Source organism: Wyeomyia smithii, chromosome 2, assembly GCF_029784165.1.
Source record: "Wyeomyia smithii strain HCP4-BCI-WySm-NY-G18 chromosome 2, ASM2978416v1, whole genome shotgun sequence".
Classification (NCBI taxonomy): Eukaryota; Metazoa; Arthropoda; class Insecta; order Diptera; family Culicidae; genus Wyeomyia; species Wyeomyia smithii.
In genome coordinates, this window is record NC_073695.1 from 112,628,184 (window position 1) to 112,647,535 (window position 19,352).

General features: G+C 36.6%; 1 protein-coding gene across 4 annotated transcripts in view; it reads right to left on the reverse strand.

Moving 5' to 3' along the window:
• The window catches only part of LOC129725966 (uncharacterized), a 266,385-nt gene that overhangs the window by 99,747 nt on the left and 147,286 nt on the right, over nt 1–19,352 (reverse strand). For 2 of the 4 annotated variants that reach the window (XM_055682456.1, XM_055682455.1), the window contains exons 4-6: nt 15,116–15,261; nt 14,879–15,045; nt 14,612–14,806 (exon numbers count right to left, since the gene is read on the reverse strand). In XM_055682456.1, the coding sequence (XP_055538431.1) occupies nt 14,612–14,806; nt 14,879–15,045; nt 15,116–15,261 (508 nt within the window). Of the gene's footprint in view, nt 1–14,610; nt 14,807–14,878; nt 15,046–15,115; nt 15,262–19,352 lie in introns of all 4 variants that reach the window. The other 2 variants (XM_055682454.1, XM_055682453.1) reach the window with 2 other exon arrangements.

The following is a 19,352-nucleotide window of genomic DNA, read 5'->3' on the forward strand; positions in this document are numbered from 1 at the left end:
GGTACATTGTGTAGTCAATCGAATAACAGTCATCGCTCGAAAACGTCATCTAGGGCGCTGTCATGCAATCTCATACATATTTTGTAGTTCCCCATTTGACACATGCAGTAACGCTGGCGCTGATGTCGAAATACATGACGCAGCCCGAACACGACAGCATATGGTGCTAGTGTTACTAACGTAAAGTACTGGAATCATCCAAACGATGATTTTATTGAAAATTTGTTCGACGTGTTATGTCTGTTAGTCTGTGATAGAACGCTTGAGATTTTGGCTCGTATGAACCAATTATTCGTCTTGTAAAGTTAGGCGTGTTGTCTAAAGCAAAAACTAACCTAGCTTTCGTTTCTCATTTTGAGAATCAAAACTTACAATTTTGTAATCATACAGAGAACAATCATAAAAGCATGGGATATCATTGTTTAAACTGGTAACATTCACTCAAAAGATAGAAAAAATATGAATGTCACATCAATCTCGCAGCCAATACGTCATGCCATTCATAACCCTACGTAGAGCTTGCAGTTGTACGCATAGGTACAAGCCTTTTTATTGATTAAAGTTTAAGATTCTAATTGAATAAAAAAACATCAAATTGTCTATGAAAAATGGCATCCCATTTGTAAACCTGATAATCCGATTAAGATTATTGCAAGTACATTTTGTTATGTGCCTGCAACCAAAGACACAATTTCATTGTTGTATATCGTTCTTCCTTTTATTGTATCGGGTGCACGTGATATGGTCTATTCTCTGAGCAGTGATGTTATTCGGTAGTGAAAGAAGCAATATTCTTAAGTTTAAAATCAATATTTTAAACAGCAGTGTCCTTCCTGAAAAAAACGGCTCTTTTGCTATTCTATGTATTGTCTATCGTATCAATGTGAATGATGTGCTACACTCGGAATCCTAAGAGCCAGTATTCTGCTGTTATTGGCTCATAAATTTACACATCCGTCCGTAGGCGAGCGTTCGATGTTCTCATTCAAGATGGATCTGAAGCAAACCAGTGGATGGTCACACTCGAGTGACCAACGACAACGGTGGCCAAGCGATGGTGTGCATCTTTGAAAGCAGGTTAGCAATCGAGATTGAAGCTGTGGATCAGTTGTCGCCTCAGGGTACGGCAACTATAGAATGCCACAGCACAGTATGTCCGCTATAGTCAGTCCGTGCATTCAGCTGCCGGATGAAATATAGTAACGAGCAAGAATGATTCGTTACCGGATTGTAAAGTACGTCACGTTCTAGAAGTAAGACTAGCGGGCAACTTTTTCCACGTCTTAAGTAGCTTATGAGTGTTCCAGCGGTGAGATGTAGATCTTCGATTCGACATTTGTAAGCTGAATGGAATTCAATCTGCCATACCGCAGCGTAGTCATTGTTTTTTGCTGCGAGGCAAGTCAAGGGGGAGAAATGATGGGAACATGAAATCCTGCTATTTACTATTACTGTTTTATTGCGTTCGAGAGAATATGGAAGATCATTTCATCAACATAGCATCCAAAGCTAAAGATAATTTTTAGCATTTTCTTCGAGAAATGCTTTTTAAAAATATCAAAAAGATACAGTTTTACTAAAAACTTATATGTAATTCAAAATTTGCCAATTACCGATTAGTATTGCGTTGGTCACAACACGTCAAAATTTCGCGTTAATAATTATACCTATATCCAATAATTATTGGTTTCGGAATGAAAACTTTTGTCAATAAGAAATCGGCATCTGCTGCACTGCTTTTTAGAATATTTTCAAGATTTTTATTTCATTTAAATTATGTTGGAGGTGCTGCAGGATAGGATATTTGAATGATTAGAAAAAAAAGTTAATCTGCACGAAATATTCTCCTGAAATTCAAAGGATATGAAGCGCAATGGACTGTAAAAATATACGAATATAAATACCAATAGGAGGTGTTTGAAATTGATTTTGAAAGGCATCTGCAAATATATCAACACACTTATAAAAATATAAACAGCTGAATCTGCATGCAACAGATCGAGCCTAAGCAATTATTGCGTTCTTCACATTCGCACAAGTTTTGATTTTATTTACCATGGTTTTTTCCAAATATTTCACCAATGCATGTACAAACCTGTTAGGCGATACTAGTACTGGTAAACATTTTTTTTAATGATTTTTGTCGACCGAAACACTAGAACGACATATTTTTATGTTTACATAAGAAATACATCATTGCTGAGACACATCGATTACACAGGGTTTACACTGAAAAAAGGCGTTTATTTCGCACAATATTGATGTGGTTTCACTCCATCCTACTTTTACGTTTATGAACTTTTTTTGTCATATATATATACACAAATATAGATTGGAATTTCAATAGCACTCAATAAATATTAACGTTCTATTAGAAAATTTTTACCGTGACTTTCCGGTTGGTCTGCAAAATTTAGCATTATTCCCCGAGAGGTCCTCGACACATAATCGTACCATGAAAAACATAGAAAACATTTTAAGTTTCGCCCCTCCTTCCTGCTGCTACCAGCTGCTCAGTACAACACGGTAAGTGCTTTGCGAAAGAGTATTGAGTAAGTTTTGCTTGTTCTCAGCTTGTTTCCATTAACAAACTGGTCGCATTAAGCTTCATTATCCATGCATGGATGAAATGAAACGAGAACGGAGTTTCGTTTGATCGGTTTATCAAAGATCATTAATTTGCACATCAAACAAAACGTAACGTAGAACGTTTTAATTTTCTCGTGTTTACTGCATTTGACCTGTTTGATTCGATTTTGAAACACATTAGAATTTGCACATCTTTAATATTGTTATTGAATACCAATGATTCACTTTGCATATCTTATATTGAAAATTATACTTTACCCTGTTCTCATTCGTGCAGGTCCACGCTCTTCACCATGCATTTTTTTACGTTAATACCTATTTCATATCGCATACTCTTCAGCCTAAGCGAATAATCGAGAGTTTGTCCGCTGCGATTTTTTAATCAAATTAACACAGAATTTATTGTCGTGACTAAACAGGTACAACGCTGAGTATGCCGTTGCAAGAAAGCCCAGAAATCGATTAAGTTCAGGGTTGAAAGGTCCTTACCAAAATGGAGATTCGCACTTTGAAAGCGGTCGCAGCCTTTTTTATTTAAATAAATAAAATGAAAGACAAAGAAAATTATCTGCTTTAAAGCGAGACTTCAATTGTGTCATAATTTCCGAAATTTTATCGGAGGCAGTGCTAAAAAACTCTTTCATTTTGTTCATAAAGCATACTTTTGCGTATACCATGTGATGAAAATGTAAGGGTTGTTTATTTGCTCAAGTCGAAAAATGAAAAACGAAATGTTGTTTGGCAAGCTCTTAGAAACAAATAAACACTGCTTTGAATGGAATAATGGAAGGGCGTCCAAACAGAGCACACGTAAGAGCGAAAATATAACTGCGCATCCATGGTATTGTTTTCACTTAACACAGCGGGAAAGAGTCAATCGGTAAAGTAAATTTGCTTTATCCCACCAGGCGATAGCATGAAGGTGCTGCTAAGGTCGTATTGCTTCAGTTTTCATGCACCGAGAAAATTAACTTTTCGTCGAGTTTTTTCGAAGAGAGTGGTTTTGTGGGCGAGAAGATGATGATTGTTAGTGTTGTCATTTTTATATATATAATAGATGCTACAAATGTTTCAAGTCTGAAAGTTTTGAATATTTTACATAACAGCCATTTGAATTATTCGATCTTCTGCTAGGTAAAACTTTGAAAGTTGATAAATTGGTTTTCGTTTCAGGTATAATCAGTAATTTGAGCTATCTAACTTTCAAAAGTAATTATCAGCCTGTAGCATGGCCCTCGAGTTGGCTTTTATATTTCTAGCGTTCGGAATGAGCCGTCTATCGTAGCTAACACCGGTTGGGGTTATAATTTCCAGGAAACATCGTGTCGCAGATTGTCTTTGTTTAGTTTGGTTCCACGGAATGCTGTGACAAAAAAATTTCACAGTTTCACTAACATTATCTGTATTATAACGTGATGAAAATAGAACAAATAAAATAAATGTTAAATTCATAAAAATGTTCGTCTAGGGTGGCTGGAATATCTACTTTGGTGAGATCTGTATAAACTTTTTCATTAAATTTTGTATGTACTGAGACTGAGATCATTGTCCCAGTAGAAGAAACAGGTAGAATTGCGCAAACAAGAAAGTGAGATAAAAGTTAAAGGACCAGACCTTGTGTAAAGAATTGACATCAAAAGGAAGGAGTTGGCTAACCGCCTAAGGGGGAACGATAAAATTTATGAACAAAAATTGGAATTCGGTCCGGGTGCGGAACCATTTACTGCCTGGTAATCGTCGCGGAAAAACGATAAAAAAATGTTTTCATTCAAATTGTTTCGAGGCATTCAACCGTTTGTTCGTTTCAAATTTGGAGAGCATTTATCCTATGGTTGTAAAGATGAGTATCAGTAATGTTTACAATATTTTTGAACTTCTCATTTAATACAAGCCGAAAAAATTTATTCTTTTATCGCATTTGATTGGCCCAAACTACTGGAACATCATCTGGCCAGTTCTAAAATGCACATTTCCCATGGGAAGCCATTTGCTTTCTACCGTAGCTACCATGGATTCGCTTCAACATTTCGTTCCAGTACCTTACCGAATGTTCCCGCATTCGGTTGAATTTGCATAAATAATAGATGAACCGAAAATCACGGTTAAACACTTAGAAGGGAATACTGTGGCGGGTCAATCACCAACACGCCAGTGGTAGCTAAATACCAGTCTCCAGGTAGTTAGCTAGGAGGTTATAAGAGTAAAGAGGGTGCATCACGCACAAAAGCCACTTCCCGACGTAATACTTAACCGTCGTTCCGGGAAGAACAGGGCTGGAGACTGGAGGGGTTTTAGTGGGTCGGGACAGGGATCAGTAGGTGTCTGGGGGAGTGTAACTACCCCAGCATCTCTCCCCTAGTCTCATCCCCACACCCTGAGTTCTATTCTCAGGTGTCTGTTAGCAGATTTCTCCGCCACCTTTGAGAAAAAAAAGGCTCAAATCTCACGACTAGCAGTACAATTTTATATCGAGTGAAAACTGCAGCAAATCACAAATTTTTGATATATTTAATTTTCAACATGCTATATTTTTTATGAAACTTTTGGCCCGTTACTCACTCAACATTGTGCTCGGTTTAATAATTTACGTCTCGAATCATACGTTACGTTACGAATCATTTTGTGTTTTGAATTGCATTTTATGAGGTCTTAAGTCGCATCGCTCAACCGTTCCCAAAATAACCAAAGGAGATTGCGAGAGTCGCGAACTTGACTCTCATTACGTGAAATGTCTGCGAACTGCAAACCGATAAAGTTTCTCAAAAGTACCAGAGCAATTCCATTAGAGATGTCCCAGTTTTATTAGTTTTTTCAAAGTGTTATTTTTGATTTGGTTGAAACTTTGAATAGACGTTTCTCTAGGAAAAAGATGCCATTTTGTGCTATTGGTTTAATTTTTTGGAACACTATTGATTTTTGAGAAGCTTTTGAAAAACACTTTGCTAAAAATCATAACTTTTTTTTTCTGATTGATGATTCATGATTGGACCGGATTCATTGTTTAGGTAATTTTTTGTAGTTTTTATTAAAAAATAAGATTTCTAAAAAATAAGCTTTTTTTAGATAACTATTTTCAATTTTTCTGTTACCTTTCTTTCAAAAATGAATATTTTTTAAGAATGTATATTATTTTTTCAGAATGAATATCATTATTTTCTACAATTTTGCCGAAGACGTCACACCGTTCAAACAAACCGTTTTGGTTTTAAAAATATTTGCCATCATCAATACCTTTCTAGAACTAATTACACTTTTTTAATCGCGTTAATTTTGACGTCGGTTGGAATAACTTTCGCTCTGTGAGACCCCCCTCTTAGACGTAAAATAACGCGTTTATGGTTTAAATTTTTTTCCTGTTGCTCACAATTCATAGACGTAAAATATCTGAGAAATACTTATAGATGATTTTCAAAAGAAATTATACTAAGGAATCCAGAGAAAGAATAATTCTTGATCGTATTGCTATTTTTGTTTATGGAAATTTTTTTTTAATTTCATAATTTCACCGTGTTCCTTGGAAAATTTCACATAGGAAACAGAGGTAAAACGAGTCAACCTCGAGATATACCATTTTGTACGAAACCAGTTTTGATTTTCTCCGTATCATATTTATTCATGTTTATTGGTAAATGTCTGTTAACTCTCTAATCCAAAAAGAATAGGTTTTGATATATATTTTGTTTTGAAAAGTTTTGATTTTTATCTCATTTCTCCATGCTCGAACAAGCATCAATGTTTAGCTAACCTTTTGCGGTTTTTTTTATATAAGCTTTCGAGTAGACAGTTTCTATTTTTTTACTATTTTCCATAGACAATTTTTTTACTGTTTATGTTTTTTCGGAAAGATAAAATTATAAGCTATAACTTCACAGAAGTCCTAACATAAAGCAAGTGAACCGTTCCACACTCTTTCCATAGCTGCAAAAACGAGATTGAAATTATTTTGACTGGAAACCCACAGTGTCTTCAGTAAAATTGTTCCAATTATTATTATCCATGTTATAAAAGCTGCAATTTTGTGATTAATCCACTTAATAGTGAAAAACGAGTTTTACTTTTCTCATTTTTGAATATAAGAATCCTCTTCGTTCGGCAAAGTTATAGCAAATCCTAAACGAAACAACTTTGTTGAAGACATCACACTTCAATCTACCTATTTAAATGAACTTTTTTGGAGTTTTATGTAGATCATTTCTAAAATCAATTGTTTACACTTTAACTTTTATAGTAATTTTCTACAGTTTTTAAATATTCTACAATATTGTTTGCTACAACGTAATAAATAATTTCTTCGAAGGAAGTTTATATTCATCTCACATATTTCTTTGGTTATTGACGATTTCTACTTAAATAATGCACTTCTTTACACTAATCACGTTTTACTCGAAGCAAAGTGGTTTTGTTAATTATACTTCATTTTATGCAAGTTAGAATTTTGCGATTATTCTACCTAAAAGTGAGAAACGAATTCCATTTTTCTCATTTTTGCATAAAAAAAAATCCACTTTGCTGAGTAAAGTTTCAGCACATTTTATCAAGAACAACTTTGTCGGAGACACTATACCTCTATCTACCAATTTAAATGAACTATTGTGAAGTTTCCTTTAGAGTGCCCCTTAAAATCATTTTATTAATATAACATTTTATTGTGTTTCTCTAAAATTTTTCAATGTTCTACAATGTTGTTCACTATAACAGCGGTTCTCAACCTTTTTTTGTCCACGTACCCCTTGGCAATATTTTCCAAATCCAAATTGTACCTCATGGCTGGGAATGTTCTCGTAGAGTGGGGGAGATCATGTTGTGGTAGTCTAGTTCAGGTTTCAAATTGAATTATGGTTCGTTTGATTACTACAGTCATGTTTTAAGAGCAAGTTTTAATAACAAATGAAATATTAGAAAATGAAATTACTTTGTTCGCCATTACTGGTTTATCTTTCGCATACCCCCAGAAGACTTTCGAGAACCGCTGCACTATAATAAAAAATACGACTTCACCGAAGAAAGATTTTTTTTATCTTTTACATTTATTTAGTTTTTGAAGATTTTTATTTGAACTATGCACTAATTTACTTAAAGATATATACACCGGAGACAGCGAGAGACAAATGCCTGTATCCGGATTGAATCATATTTTACTCATTTTTTACTATAAGAATGGTTTAGTCTGCAGATATTTGCAGATTTTGAAGATATCTGTTAGATAAATAATGTTTAATTTTAATACAAACCGTCAAGAACCAAAGAAATATGAGAGATGAAAATTAACTTTCTTTGTTGAAATTGTTTGTTTCGTTATATCAAACAACATTGCGGAGCATTGCAAAATTGTAGACAAACACTAATATAATTATAATGAAATGAAAAAATGAAATAATGAAAAAGAAAAAAAAAAGATTTTTGGTGGCAATCTGTAAAAAAGTCCACAAAAGTCCATTTGAATAGGCAGATAGAAGTATGATGTCTACGACAAAAGCGTTTCTTAGAAAATGTGCTACATGTGTTTTCTTCGGCAAAGTGGCTCTAAAAATATTTGTAGTCATCAAAACCTTCTTTACATAAGCACTTTTCAAAAATAAGTCACGATTAAAAAAATTAACAATAGTACAAAATGATATCTTTTTCCCATAGAAACATGTATGCAAAGTTTCAGCAAGATCAAAAATGGTCGACTAAAATGGTTGTTCGTTTTTTTTTGTTTAAAAGAGTTCTTGTCATCTAAATTATCTGTTTAAATAAATTATTTTGAAAACAAAAAATCTGAGATGTTCGACATTTTTATATTACTTTTTGTTTTTATAACGATTCACTGTCCTATTTTTTTTCAATTTTTCCAAATGAAAGTTCAGATCTAGAACACATCTGTTCAACTTACTTACTTTACTTTACTTTTATGGCGACAGATCATTAAGATCCTATGCCGAATCCAGAATACGTCTCCACAAAACTCGGTCTTGGGCTGCTACTCTCCAGTCTCCCCTTACACCCGCTGCTCTGGCATCCTCGTCGACAGCACACATCCAGCGCGTGCGCGGTCTGCCTCGAAGTCGTCGGCCTCTATCCGGTTCTCTACTAAATATTATCTTTGCCGGTCGCTCATCCGCCATCCGTGCCACATGGCCAGCCCACTGTAACCTGCCGTGTTTCATCAGCTTGACAATATCAGCGTGTTTGTATACTTCGTACAGCTCGTGATTCATGCGCCTGCGCCACACCCCGTTCTCTAGTTTACCTCCGAGTATTGATCGCAGGATTCTACGCTCGAAGACTCCAAGCGCTCGTCGATCGGTCTCCTTCCACGTCCACGATTCATGTCCGTAGAGCACCACCGGGAGGATCAGAGTCCTATGGAGCGCAAATTTCGTACGGATCTGTAGGCTACGGGACCTAAGCTGGCTACGCAATCCATAATAAGCCCTATTCGCCGCCGCAATCCGCCTCTTCACTTCGCGGCTTACCTCGTTGTCACATGTCACGAGAGTACCAAGATATATAAATTCGTCGACCGCTTCGAAAGTATCCCAATCCATCTCCACCGCAGCACCAACACCTGTAGAACTACCACGCTCTCTGGCAGCCACCATGTACTTCGTTTTGGCAGTGTTTATGGTGAGTCCAATTCTCGCAGCTTCCCTTTTGAGAGCCGTAAAGGCCTCCTCAACTGCTCTACGGTTAACACCAATTATATCAATGTCGTCCGCAAAGCCCAGAAGCATGTGAGACTTAGTGATGATGGTGCCGCTCCTCTGCACACCTGCCCTTCGTATTGCATCTTCCAAAGCTATGTTGAACAGCAAGTTCGAGAGCCCGTCACCTTGCTTCAGACCATCTAACGTCACAAACGCGTCCGAAAATTCGCCCGCTGTCCTGACGCATGATGTGAAACCGTCGAGCGTCGCACGTATCAGTTTAATCAGTTTAGTTGGGAAACCATGTTCTAGCATTATTTGCCACAGCTCGTTGCGTTTCACTGTATCGTACGCCGCTCGAAAGTCTATAAACAGATGATGTGTCTGCAGGTTGTGTTCTCGAAACTTGTCGAGGATCTGTCTCAAAGTGAACATCTGGTCCGTTGTAGATCGCCCCACTCGAAAACCGCATTGGTATTCTCCAACAAAGGCTTCCTGCAACGGCCTCAGTCGCTGGAACAGGATACGGGAGAGAATTTTGTAAGCGGAATTGAGGGTTATGCCTCGATAATTACTACACTCGAGTCTATGTCCCTTCTTGTAGATAGGACATATGAGTCCTTCCAACCAGTCCGTAGGTAGTTGTTCCTCGAACCATACCCTTAGGATAATCTGGTGAATTGCACTTCACAGCCGCTCGCTCCCCGTCCTTCCCAGCGGCTTTGTTGTTTTTTAGCTCTTTGCAAGCATTCTTCACCTCGTCCAATGTTGGTGGGTCCACAGCTTGTCCGTCCTCCCCAATTTCTATCCTGTTCCCCTCGACGACTCTCCTCCCTTCCTCGCCGTTCAACACCACTTCGAATTGTTGCTTCCAATGCCTGGCCACCTGCGATTTATCGGTAATCAGGTTCCCCTCCCTGTCATTGCACATGGCAGGTACTGGCACGGTCCGGTTCCTGATTCCGTTGATCGTTCTATAGAAGCTCCTCGTGTCGTGCCTGGTGAAGCAATTCTCCGCCTCCGCGAGAACGCGATCGTACGGCGATGAAGCCTCTTTTCGGCAGCTCTTGCCTCCCGGTATTTCTCCCGCATCTGACGCGTTACACGATTAGCTGCTACTAACGTGTTGGCGTAGGCTCGATTCTGCTCCTTTGTCACCTCTAGGCACTCAGCATCAAACCACCCACTACGCGTGGTTCCCGTTGTCATGCCTATCACCTCTCGCGCTGTTTCGCTGACCGCATCATGGATGTGCTTCCACTGCTCGTTCAGGTCCAGGACATCTGTTCAACTAAAGAACCAAAAACGAGACGAAATCTCTTTAATTTGAGAATCGACATCTAGCGGTGGAGAGAACGCATTTTACACTTAAAATTTTATTACAATTATACGATTCATACCTGCTCGTGGTAATGAATAATTTCGGTCTCTCTTGTCCTAATACCAAACCAAAAAGCAAAAAAACTGTGCGAGCCCTCGCCGCTCTTTTGAATTGATTGTTCTCTCCGGTACTGGTATAGCGAGAGTGCCTTTTCATGATAATCGTACAGTACTTCCCGCATAAGTGCAATGTTTTTTTTGTACATACTTTTTTTAATAAATTTCATTGTGGCCCGAGTTGAAAACCGAATATCTTATCTAACGACAATCATTTTTTTCACATTGTACCTAATGTCGCAAGCAGTAAATTGTATAGCGCGTCTGATATGCATTACTCGCAATATTAGATATAACAACAGGTACGAGAAAAAAAATATTGTCGTCAGTCGAGAAACGCGGTTTCCAACTCTAACGAAAATATTAAAATAATTCTTCTAACTGGTTGAAACGGTTTCAAAGTCGCGAAAGATTTTTAGTTTAATTTTTCTCTATCAATGTTGATTGTTAACTGTTATTGAATTTCTGCTTAAAAAATTTTTTGAATGCGGTCCTGTCTTAACTTGGTTTTTATAGATTTAAGATCAATTTTTTGTCCGGTCATTGAAGCAAAAAAAAAAAAGTATAGATTTTTATGCGTGTTTAAACTATTGGAGCGAACTGTTTAAACGATGCACTGTAAAATCAATGTGGGATAGAACAGCAAGTAATGAATGCGAAAGCGTGGGCTAGGATTTGCAGCAGAGTTTTGTTCGAAGTTGCATATCTATTCTGTGACCTAGATGTTATCTATCGTCAACTTTTCTTTATCTCTTGTCATTATTCAGACATATCCGTTTATAAAAATATTCTTCATTTTCAGATGTTAGTCCATATAAATTTTTGAAAATAAGCTATGCAATGCTGCTAAGTTTAGTAAGGCTTACACACCCACAGAGTTTAATTTTTTCTGAGAGGTGCTGCCAACATCTGGTCGAGATGGTACGAAATGCATCTTATATACATACTTTTCAAAATGATCATTTGAATTTTAGTAGAATTGGATAGAATTTTCTTCCATTGCGAGAGGTTTTCTGCAATCGACTGCCCTTGACATGAAGACTTTTTTTTTTCCGGGAATGCTTGTGTCGCCACAGAACAACAATTTTTCTGCATCTTGGAGGTAAATTCCTGGAATCCTAAGTGAATATGCGAATATGAAAATTGCGAAAAAAAGTTGCTTATCACGTAATCAAACTTTCCTATCAAACATTGTCAAATGCTTTTTCGTTGTCTAGAAAAGCAGCTCCAGTGGAATAACTTTCCAATTCATCAGCTTGTAAAATATTAGTAACTCTGAAATATTGTTGATTTGTATAATGCCCTTAGCGAAATCCAACCTGTTCTTCTGCAAAAGTTGAATTTGCGTTGATATGAAACATCATCCTGTCAATAATCAAGATCCTTGTCGAATAACTACAAAACCTGTATTCTTTACAACTGTATCTCCAGACCTTTGAGCTCGGTGACGACATCAGATATGGATTTTTTCTGTATGGACCCCACTGCGAGCAGTTAGAACTTAGGTTCAAGGTCCTTTTTTTATAAAGATCCGAGAAAATTTTCAGTCATGTTTCAGAAAATTGTTGAGAGCTATTGAAATAAAATGAAGTCAGTGATAAAAGAAAATTCCACAAAACTATTATTTAACTAAAGCATTCCTAAAACAATCATTAAATTATGAAATAAATTATTCGTCGATTGAGGTAACTATTTTTCACGGCTAAGTATTTTTATACGAGCTCTGCATGAGTCCCCCTATTACAATATTAACATAGAACAAAGATAAGAGTCCTTATTGGGGAATATAAGAATGCTTGGGTAACGTAGGACCTTAGAGGAGTTTTTTTATTTGGAAAAAATTCGCATCCAAAAGAGCATTTTAGCAACGCCACATCAATTTCTAGAATATTTCGAACGTTTGCGGTTAAGTACGTTTTTGTCGACACGCTTATTTTTCGAATCATAAAGAAAAAATATTTATTCGGTGAAGCTTGTCACGAGCCAACTCCATGTGGTAAGAAGTTTTAAAAAACTAGATTTAACTTCCCGTACATATCACTAGATGAATTATTGCTCTACTTTTTCAGAAAACCGCAAACGAATTCTCGTATCTTCGTGACGCTGATGTGAAAGTGGTTTGTTTCATTGCCATCTGCAGGTAGGATGCAATGTTACATGCAGAAAAGAGTGACATATATAGAAACTGACGCGCTAATTTCATAGTTTTTTGCTTTAAAGGGATCTTCTCATCAGTGGTAGGCAGTGGTGGGCACCATTCCGCTAATTCGCTAATTAGCGACGCTAAAATTCAGTTAGCGATTTAGCGATTTCGCTAATTTTTGAGCTGGTTAGCGAAACTGTTAGCGTCGCTAAAATTTTGGCCTTCGAAACTCTAATCGCTAATTCGCTAAATTTTGTAGAGAGGCGACAATAGAAATATTTAGAAAAACTGTGAATTGCTGATGGCGTACGTAAATTGCTTTGAAAGATGAACATACTTTACTGCGAAAGTTACTTTTGTCAGTTTTTATACCCTAGAATAGAGTTCCAGTTATCGTACAAGCCACAGGAGCATTTTGAAGAACAAGCACAAGGTCTAGATTGAATTTTCGGCCAAGAACTTCGGTAAATTACAATGCGCTTGAAATTATGACAACTTTGGTTCTACTTTTTCGATTCAGATAATAATTGAATTTTTATGAAAACATTCCTAAGAGTATCTATTTTCAATGCAAGCTAAATGACTTTTGTTATTCTTGTTTTTACAAAATCAAATATGAATACCGTTTCGTGAACCTCTTACTGTAAATAGCTTTAAAAAGTAATTGTTTTCGTTTGTTTAACCAAAACAGATCAAAGTGGTCCAAATCTTACAAAACACGAGCATTAAATATAGCGATATGACTATTTACATACTAAAAAGTTAGCGATCAGCGATTAGCGAAAGTTCCGCTAATGTGGGTTTAGCGTTTGGCGTTTAGCGATTATCAAGCTAAATTTTCCAGTTAGCGACTTAGCGATTAGCGTCGCTAAAACTTTGGTTAGCGGTGCCCACCACTGGTGGTAGGTAGTTTTCCTTTTCTTCCGAAGTGAAAAAAGCCTGAGTCGCTAATAACCTTTTGCATTTATATAACGGTAAGTTTGGACATGAGGGAGTTTTTGTTCACAAGGAGAAAAAACAATACGGCAAACTGATTAACAATCTCGCATTCTGATCTGTCCGTTTGCTAATGTTTTCGTATTGTAAATATCGACGTTTGAGAATCTAAATAATTATTAAAAATTATTCAAAAAAGTTTCAATTAATAAATTGCATTAAAAGCATTTACAGAAAAAAATCCCAACATTAATATTCAGAACCAATTCTTATTATCCTTCTATGTTTAGGATTTCTGTACTCGATATTACTGAATGGAAATGTAACCACATTGGCTGTTGGACGAAGTTTGATATATAACTTTTCGAAAAAATATACGTAAGAATGAAAAAAATGCAATAAGAGAAATGTTGTTGAGAGTCTTTTCGTTGTATTAGTCATATCACTTTCAATTATATCTTTGGTAAGTAGTTTTTATTGAAACATAAAAATAAGAAAAGAAAATGCACCAATGAGAGACAGTGTGTGCACTGAAATAAACGTCGAGTACAGATATGTTAGAAGTGACTAGTTCGTGTTAGTATCAGTATTTATGATGAGTGGTGCGAGTGGAATTTGTGAGAGTGCTTGTAAATTATTTGGTTAGAGTGAACACTGCAGGAGAAGTGATTTGTTTTGGGACCTCTAAATAGGTTTGCTTTATCTAGTGTTATTGTTATTGTGATCAGTGGAATGGACTAGAAATAGCTCACTATAAAATACTGAATGATAAAAATGATTCATCATCAATGGGTTTATTAATGATAGAATAACCAAAAAAGGTTGAAGGATGATCAGTGAATGCAACGAATAAGAAGCACAGATAGTTTAAACCTACCTGATGCGAGTGCTGTCCATTACAGCTGCCATTGGCACAGACACCCGTTCCAGGTACTTTGAGCTGCTCCTGTTTGTAGTCTGGTTGATATGGAAGTAACATTCGGATCTTACCCCATCGATTAAAAAATAACGCTATAGCACCAGCCCATACTATCAATACTAACACTACTATTCCGATCTCTACACCACGGATCTGTAAGAGAATATTACGAGATATATGTTACTAACACATGCTGTCACTAGCGATTTGACATTTATAACTCACCGTTGGAAGTTCTCGGGAGGTGGAGTTAACTGAGATGTTGCCGAACTCATCGCTGAAGATACCGAACCCGCTTAACGACGGTGCAGTGTCCGCATGTGGCGATATTGGTGGCCCGCTGTTCCCAGCAAGCGCACCGGAGTCCTGCTGGAACGAAGTCCTGGGAGGCTCTGCGGGATGTAATTTGTAACGTTTTAATTAAACGCCGGCCGCTCGGCAGCGAAATCAGAAAGGTCTTACCCAGCGTTCTGAATACGATTGGCCGGCTGCGGTACTTCTTCCCGTTCCAAACAGCCGCTACCGTCAGTTGGTACTGAGTGTCGGGTGACAATCCTCCAAGGGTGACTGCCTCTCGGTTTCCGGCCACCACTACGACAACCCTGTAACTTAAAGTTAATCAATTATCTTGCTATGCCATACACTACCACAACAGAAGACTATGGGAGGTGACTATTTAATAATCCGCGTACGATGTTTGAGGCAGGCACAAAAATAGAAGCTTCATTAGTAACAATCGTAACAGTAAATTGGTAAAGGTTTGTGGGAATCTGCAACCGCACTAATTTGAAAGGTAACCGACGAAATTGTTTAATGAGTTTAAAATAAAGCTTCTGGATTTGGCAGCATAAAACAGTGCAATTTCGCAACAGTCAACAGTTAACTAGCATATTGCAGGATCGAAAAACGATTTAACAGTTTTAAATTATTTGATAAATAAAAGGAACGAAAACTCATGCGTTGAATGTTTGGTTGTATTTAATCATTATTATAGTCCGTAACACTTTGTCAATGTCACAATTATAACATTTGCTGTTGGAAATTATTGAAAGTACAGTGCGTGATTAATAAAGAATAATCATATTTTGAAAAGTAAAAACTTATTTTTTTAATGTTGTTCATACAGAGCTTTCTCGAATGAAAACATAGAATGTATAAAGAATTTTTGTAAATATTAATGAAAAATTTAGCAAAGCTTGGATCTACGTGTTTTGAAGAAACTTAACCTTTGATATGACAGTTTCCGTAGTGAGCTGTTTGTTTTACGGGGGATGTGGTGCCACAACTACAATAATACTTACTCCTAGCACTTTGGGACTGGCTAGAATCGAGTACCGTTGTGTGGGGCTTCTTCTGATATGCGGAGTTTCTTTAGACATTTTATTAAAAGTACATTTAAAATTGTACATTAGAAAAAAATGTACATCTTGATAAAATGGTGTATGTTGCACCATTTTGCACAAACTGTTTTCAAAAATCACTCGTTCGAGTTTGTTAGCACATGACTGAGCTCTAATAACCGTGCGAAAGTAAATTATAGCTGCACTTAGCGGTTTTTAACGCGACATAAAAGCCCTACTATCTTAATAACAGGAAGATTACAATTATACTTATTACAATAATACTCAGTGAAATAACGGATGGGTTCATGCAGACCATAATCAGTACCTTGCGGAGGTAGGATAACGGTGCCTAAACGCAAGTTTAGTGTCAAGTATAACTCCAAGATCAGTAACAACGTCAGAGTGCGTTAAGTTCCTTCCAGTAATGTGGTAATCATAAACCAGGAGATTTTTTTTCGGTTAAACCTAATTACGGAACACTTAGGAGTACTACTCGACATATGATTAAGATGGCATCAACCAGCTCTTGGCGTCTGGGGCAGTCGTTGTGCGTATGAACAAACTTCTAGATATTAGTATTATTAGCGTACAATAGTTTCGTGCCTGGAAGTAACGGTCGGGTTACATATAGAAAAAAGCAGAGATCCTAAAATACTGCCTTGGGGTACTACGGAGTTGCTACAGAACCATCTAGATTGCGACATACTCAGCCATATTGCAAAGTTATGTTTGTGTTTGTATGGTACGAATTTACCGGAAGGCTAGATTTCCTAGTGAAATCTACTCAAATAATCCATTAATTTTGCAGATATATCCGCATTAAATATAAGTATAAATCACTGTATTCAATGTACTATATACAAGTTTTATTTGATAACCCTAGGTATGTACAATTAAAATTACATTGTACATTGTACAGTTAAAATTGAATTAAGTTAATAATCTGGAGTTACCAAACAAAATGTGCAAAGTTGCACACATTGAAAAAATTATATTGGATCCTATGCTGAAAATCTCATGAAAAGTTAATAATAAATCCGTCACATATTTTATTTCTTCAAAGAATTGTTCGTGTGAAAGTTCATCAAATTGATATAATTAATTATATTTTATAACAAATTATGAACATTTTTTTACAAAAGAAAAGAATAGCAATGACACGAATACACTCGGCACGCTAAATATATTGGACGTTGAGCATACTGGGCGTCTTACATGAGAGACCGAATGAATAATAATACAGAACCTAGGTTTGTTTAACTATGATTAGATAGCAAACATATTCCAATTTCGAAGTTATCGAATAGGTACGTTTTTTAACTGTGGACGGATTTCGTGGCAACACGAACAGATGTTGGCAGCACCTTCTTCAATTTAATGGGACTTTGTAGGTGTGCACGTGTTACGAAACTCTTATGGAGACGCACGGTCGTTTCGAAGTGAAAAATGGGTAGGACATGTAGAAAATTGTTAGAAAAACCTTATTTCCTAAATAGCGTCTATTCTGAAAAAAATAACATTTTGAACAGAAAGTGAAAAAAATATACTTTAAATTTCAGTGGTCGAAAGCTTCTATTAAAAATTTATTCCAAATTAACCTCAAAAAAATTTGTGCTCCAAAATGTAGCAAAAAAGCATACAAAAGATTAGGCTGATAAACATAAAATCCAGGAAATTTTGAAAAAAAATAGTCCTGAATATAGCTTTAGGTGACTAAACACGTTAACGAGAAGAAAACAAAATTTTTAAAAAGACTTCTGAAGGTAAAAAAAATCGAAAATGAAAGCATTTTAATTTTTTTCTAAAACCGTGTCGAACTTTTTTAAAACAAAAAAAAGAACAAAATACTTTAGTCCAAAAATAAAAATTATTTTTGAAAGACGGTGGAGACTTAAAACAAAAATAATAATAATGCAATGATGGTTCTTATTAACAGACGGAAGTGGACTAGCACTCGCAGAAATGTTCATGGGTTTTCTCACATGCAAAAATGGATGAGGATGAGGCAAAAATGAGAAAGATTCAAATTTAGTCTGATGGTTGAAGAACACTTCTAAATGAAGGAAGGGCAAAGCAGAAATTGATTCCAAATTTAGTTAAAAGTGGTTCTGCAGATGGATGAGACTATAGACAAAACTCACCAAATTCAGCTCACAGTTTAGTTGAAAGTTTCAGCAGTTAAAATTAAATCTACGAAAAATGATTTCAAATTAGCCAAAAATAATTAAAATTTTGAAATCAGAGGAAGAAAATAGAAAACCAATTATATTGATTCGTCATCACTATCAAAATGATGAAAACTGGAACAGCACGAACCGGAAGGCAAAAGCAGCAAAAGCCTATGACATCACAACATCACTTATGCATAGGCCAATATACGTCCTCTGAAAGATATTCATTTGAGACAGGGACTTTATTCCTGATTGCCTTGAATAATGATGACAATACGATTGAGTCATTATCAATTGACCATCAAATTGTGGGGCACTAATGGCATTTATAAAATTACTGATCAACTCCTAAGCGATGGTTTATGATTAGTATATTTTTGTGTAACAATATCCTCTCTGCTAAAGTCGCAAAATAAATCTGATAGGTATTGTTAATTACATATTTCAACGAATGAAACTTGTCGTGCCACTTCTATTAGTAAAAGTGGCGGTCATTCGGTCATTTGATTGGGTGCAAATTATTTCAACCCCAATTAGCAAACTAATCAACGTCTTATAGAAACCCTGCACGCCTTGCAAAGCCTTGTAAATGGTTCCTAATTAATCATCACAACCATCCGGGGAATCCCAACCAAAGCAAAACGAACAAAAAATGCAAATCATCCGGTTGTTGAGCTTTTGAACGCAAGACGAGTTTTGCCATCTCTCAAGCCCTCCTTCGCTGGACAATGCAATGAATGTGGAAGATAAATATGCATGCCAACGCTTGCGTCCCATCTGCCAGTGTTGGATTCCGCGAATCTTTTGACGTTGTTCCTGACAATACTGCTGACAATCCATTCCAATTGAAAGTCACAATTTTAGTTCCCGCTTCAGAATGGTTTAATAGGTGAACTGCACAGGTAGTAGCTTCTTTGACTATGCACCTCATTTTATCATAGTTGGTACAGATTCAAAATGGGGAAGTTTAGTTGTGAAGTTTGAGCATATTCTTGGGGGCCGCCCATAAGGCGGCATCCATAAATTACGTAAAGCTCATTGGGGGGAGGGGGTATCCTTGAGCGCTACGATTTGTTACACAGGGGAGGGGGGAGGTGAGTTCAGCATTACGTAACAGAAAATATCTGGAGAATCTCTTCAAAAACGAGCATTTTCATCAAGCAAATCCTTCTACAGCGTTACGTA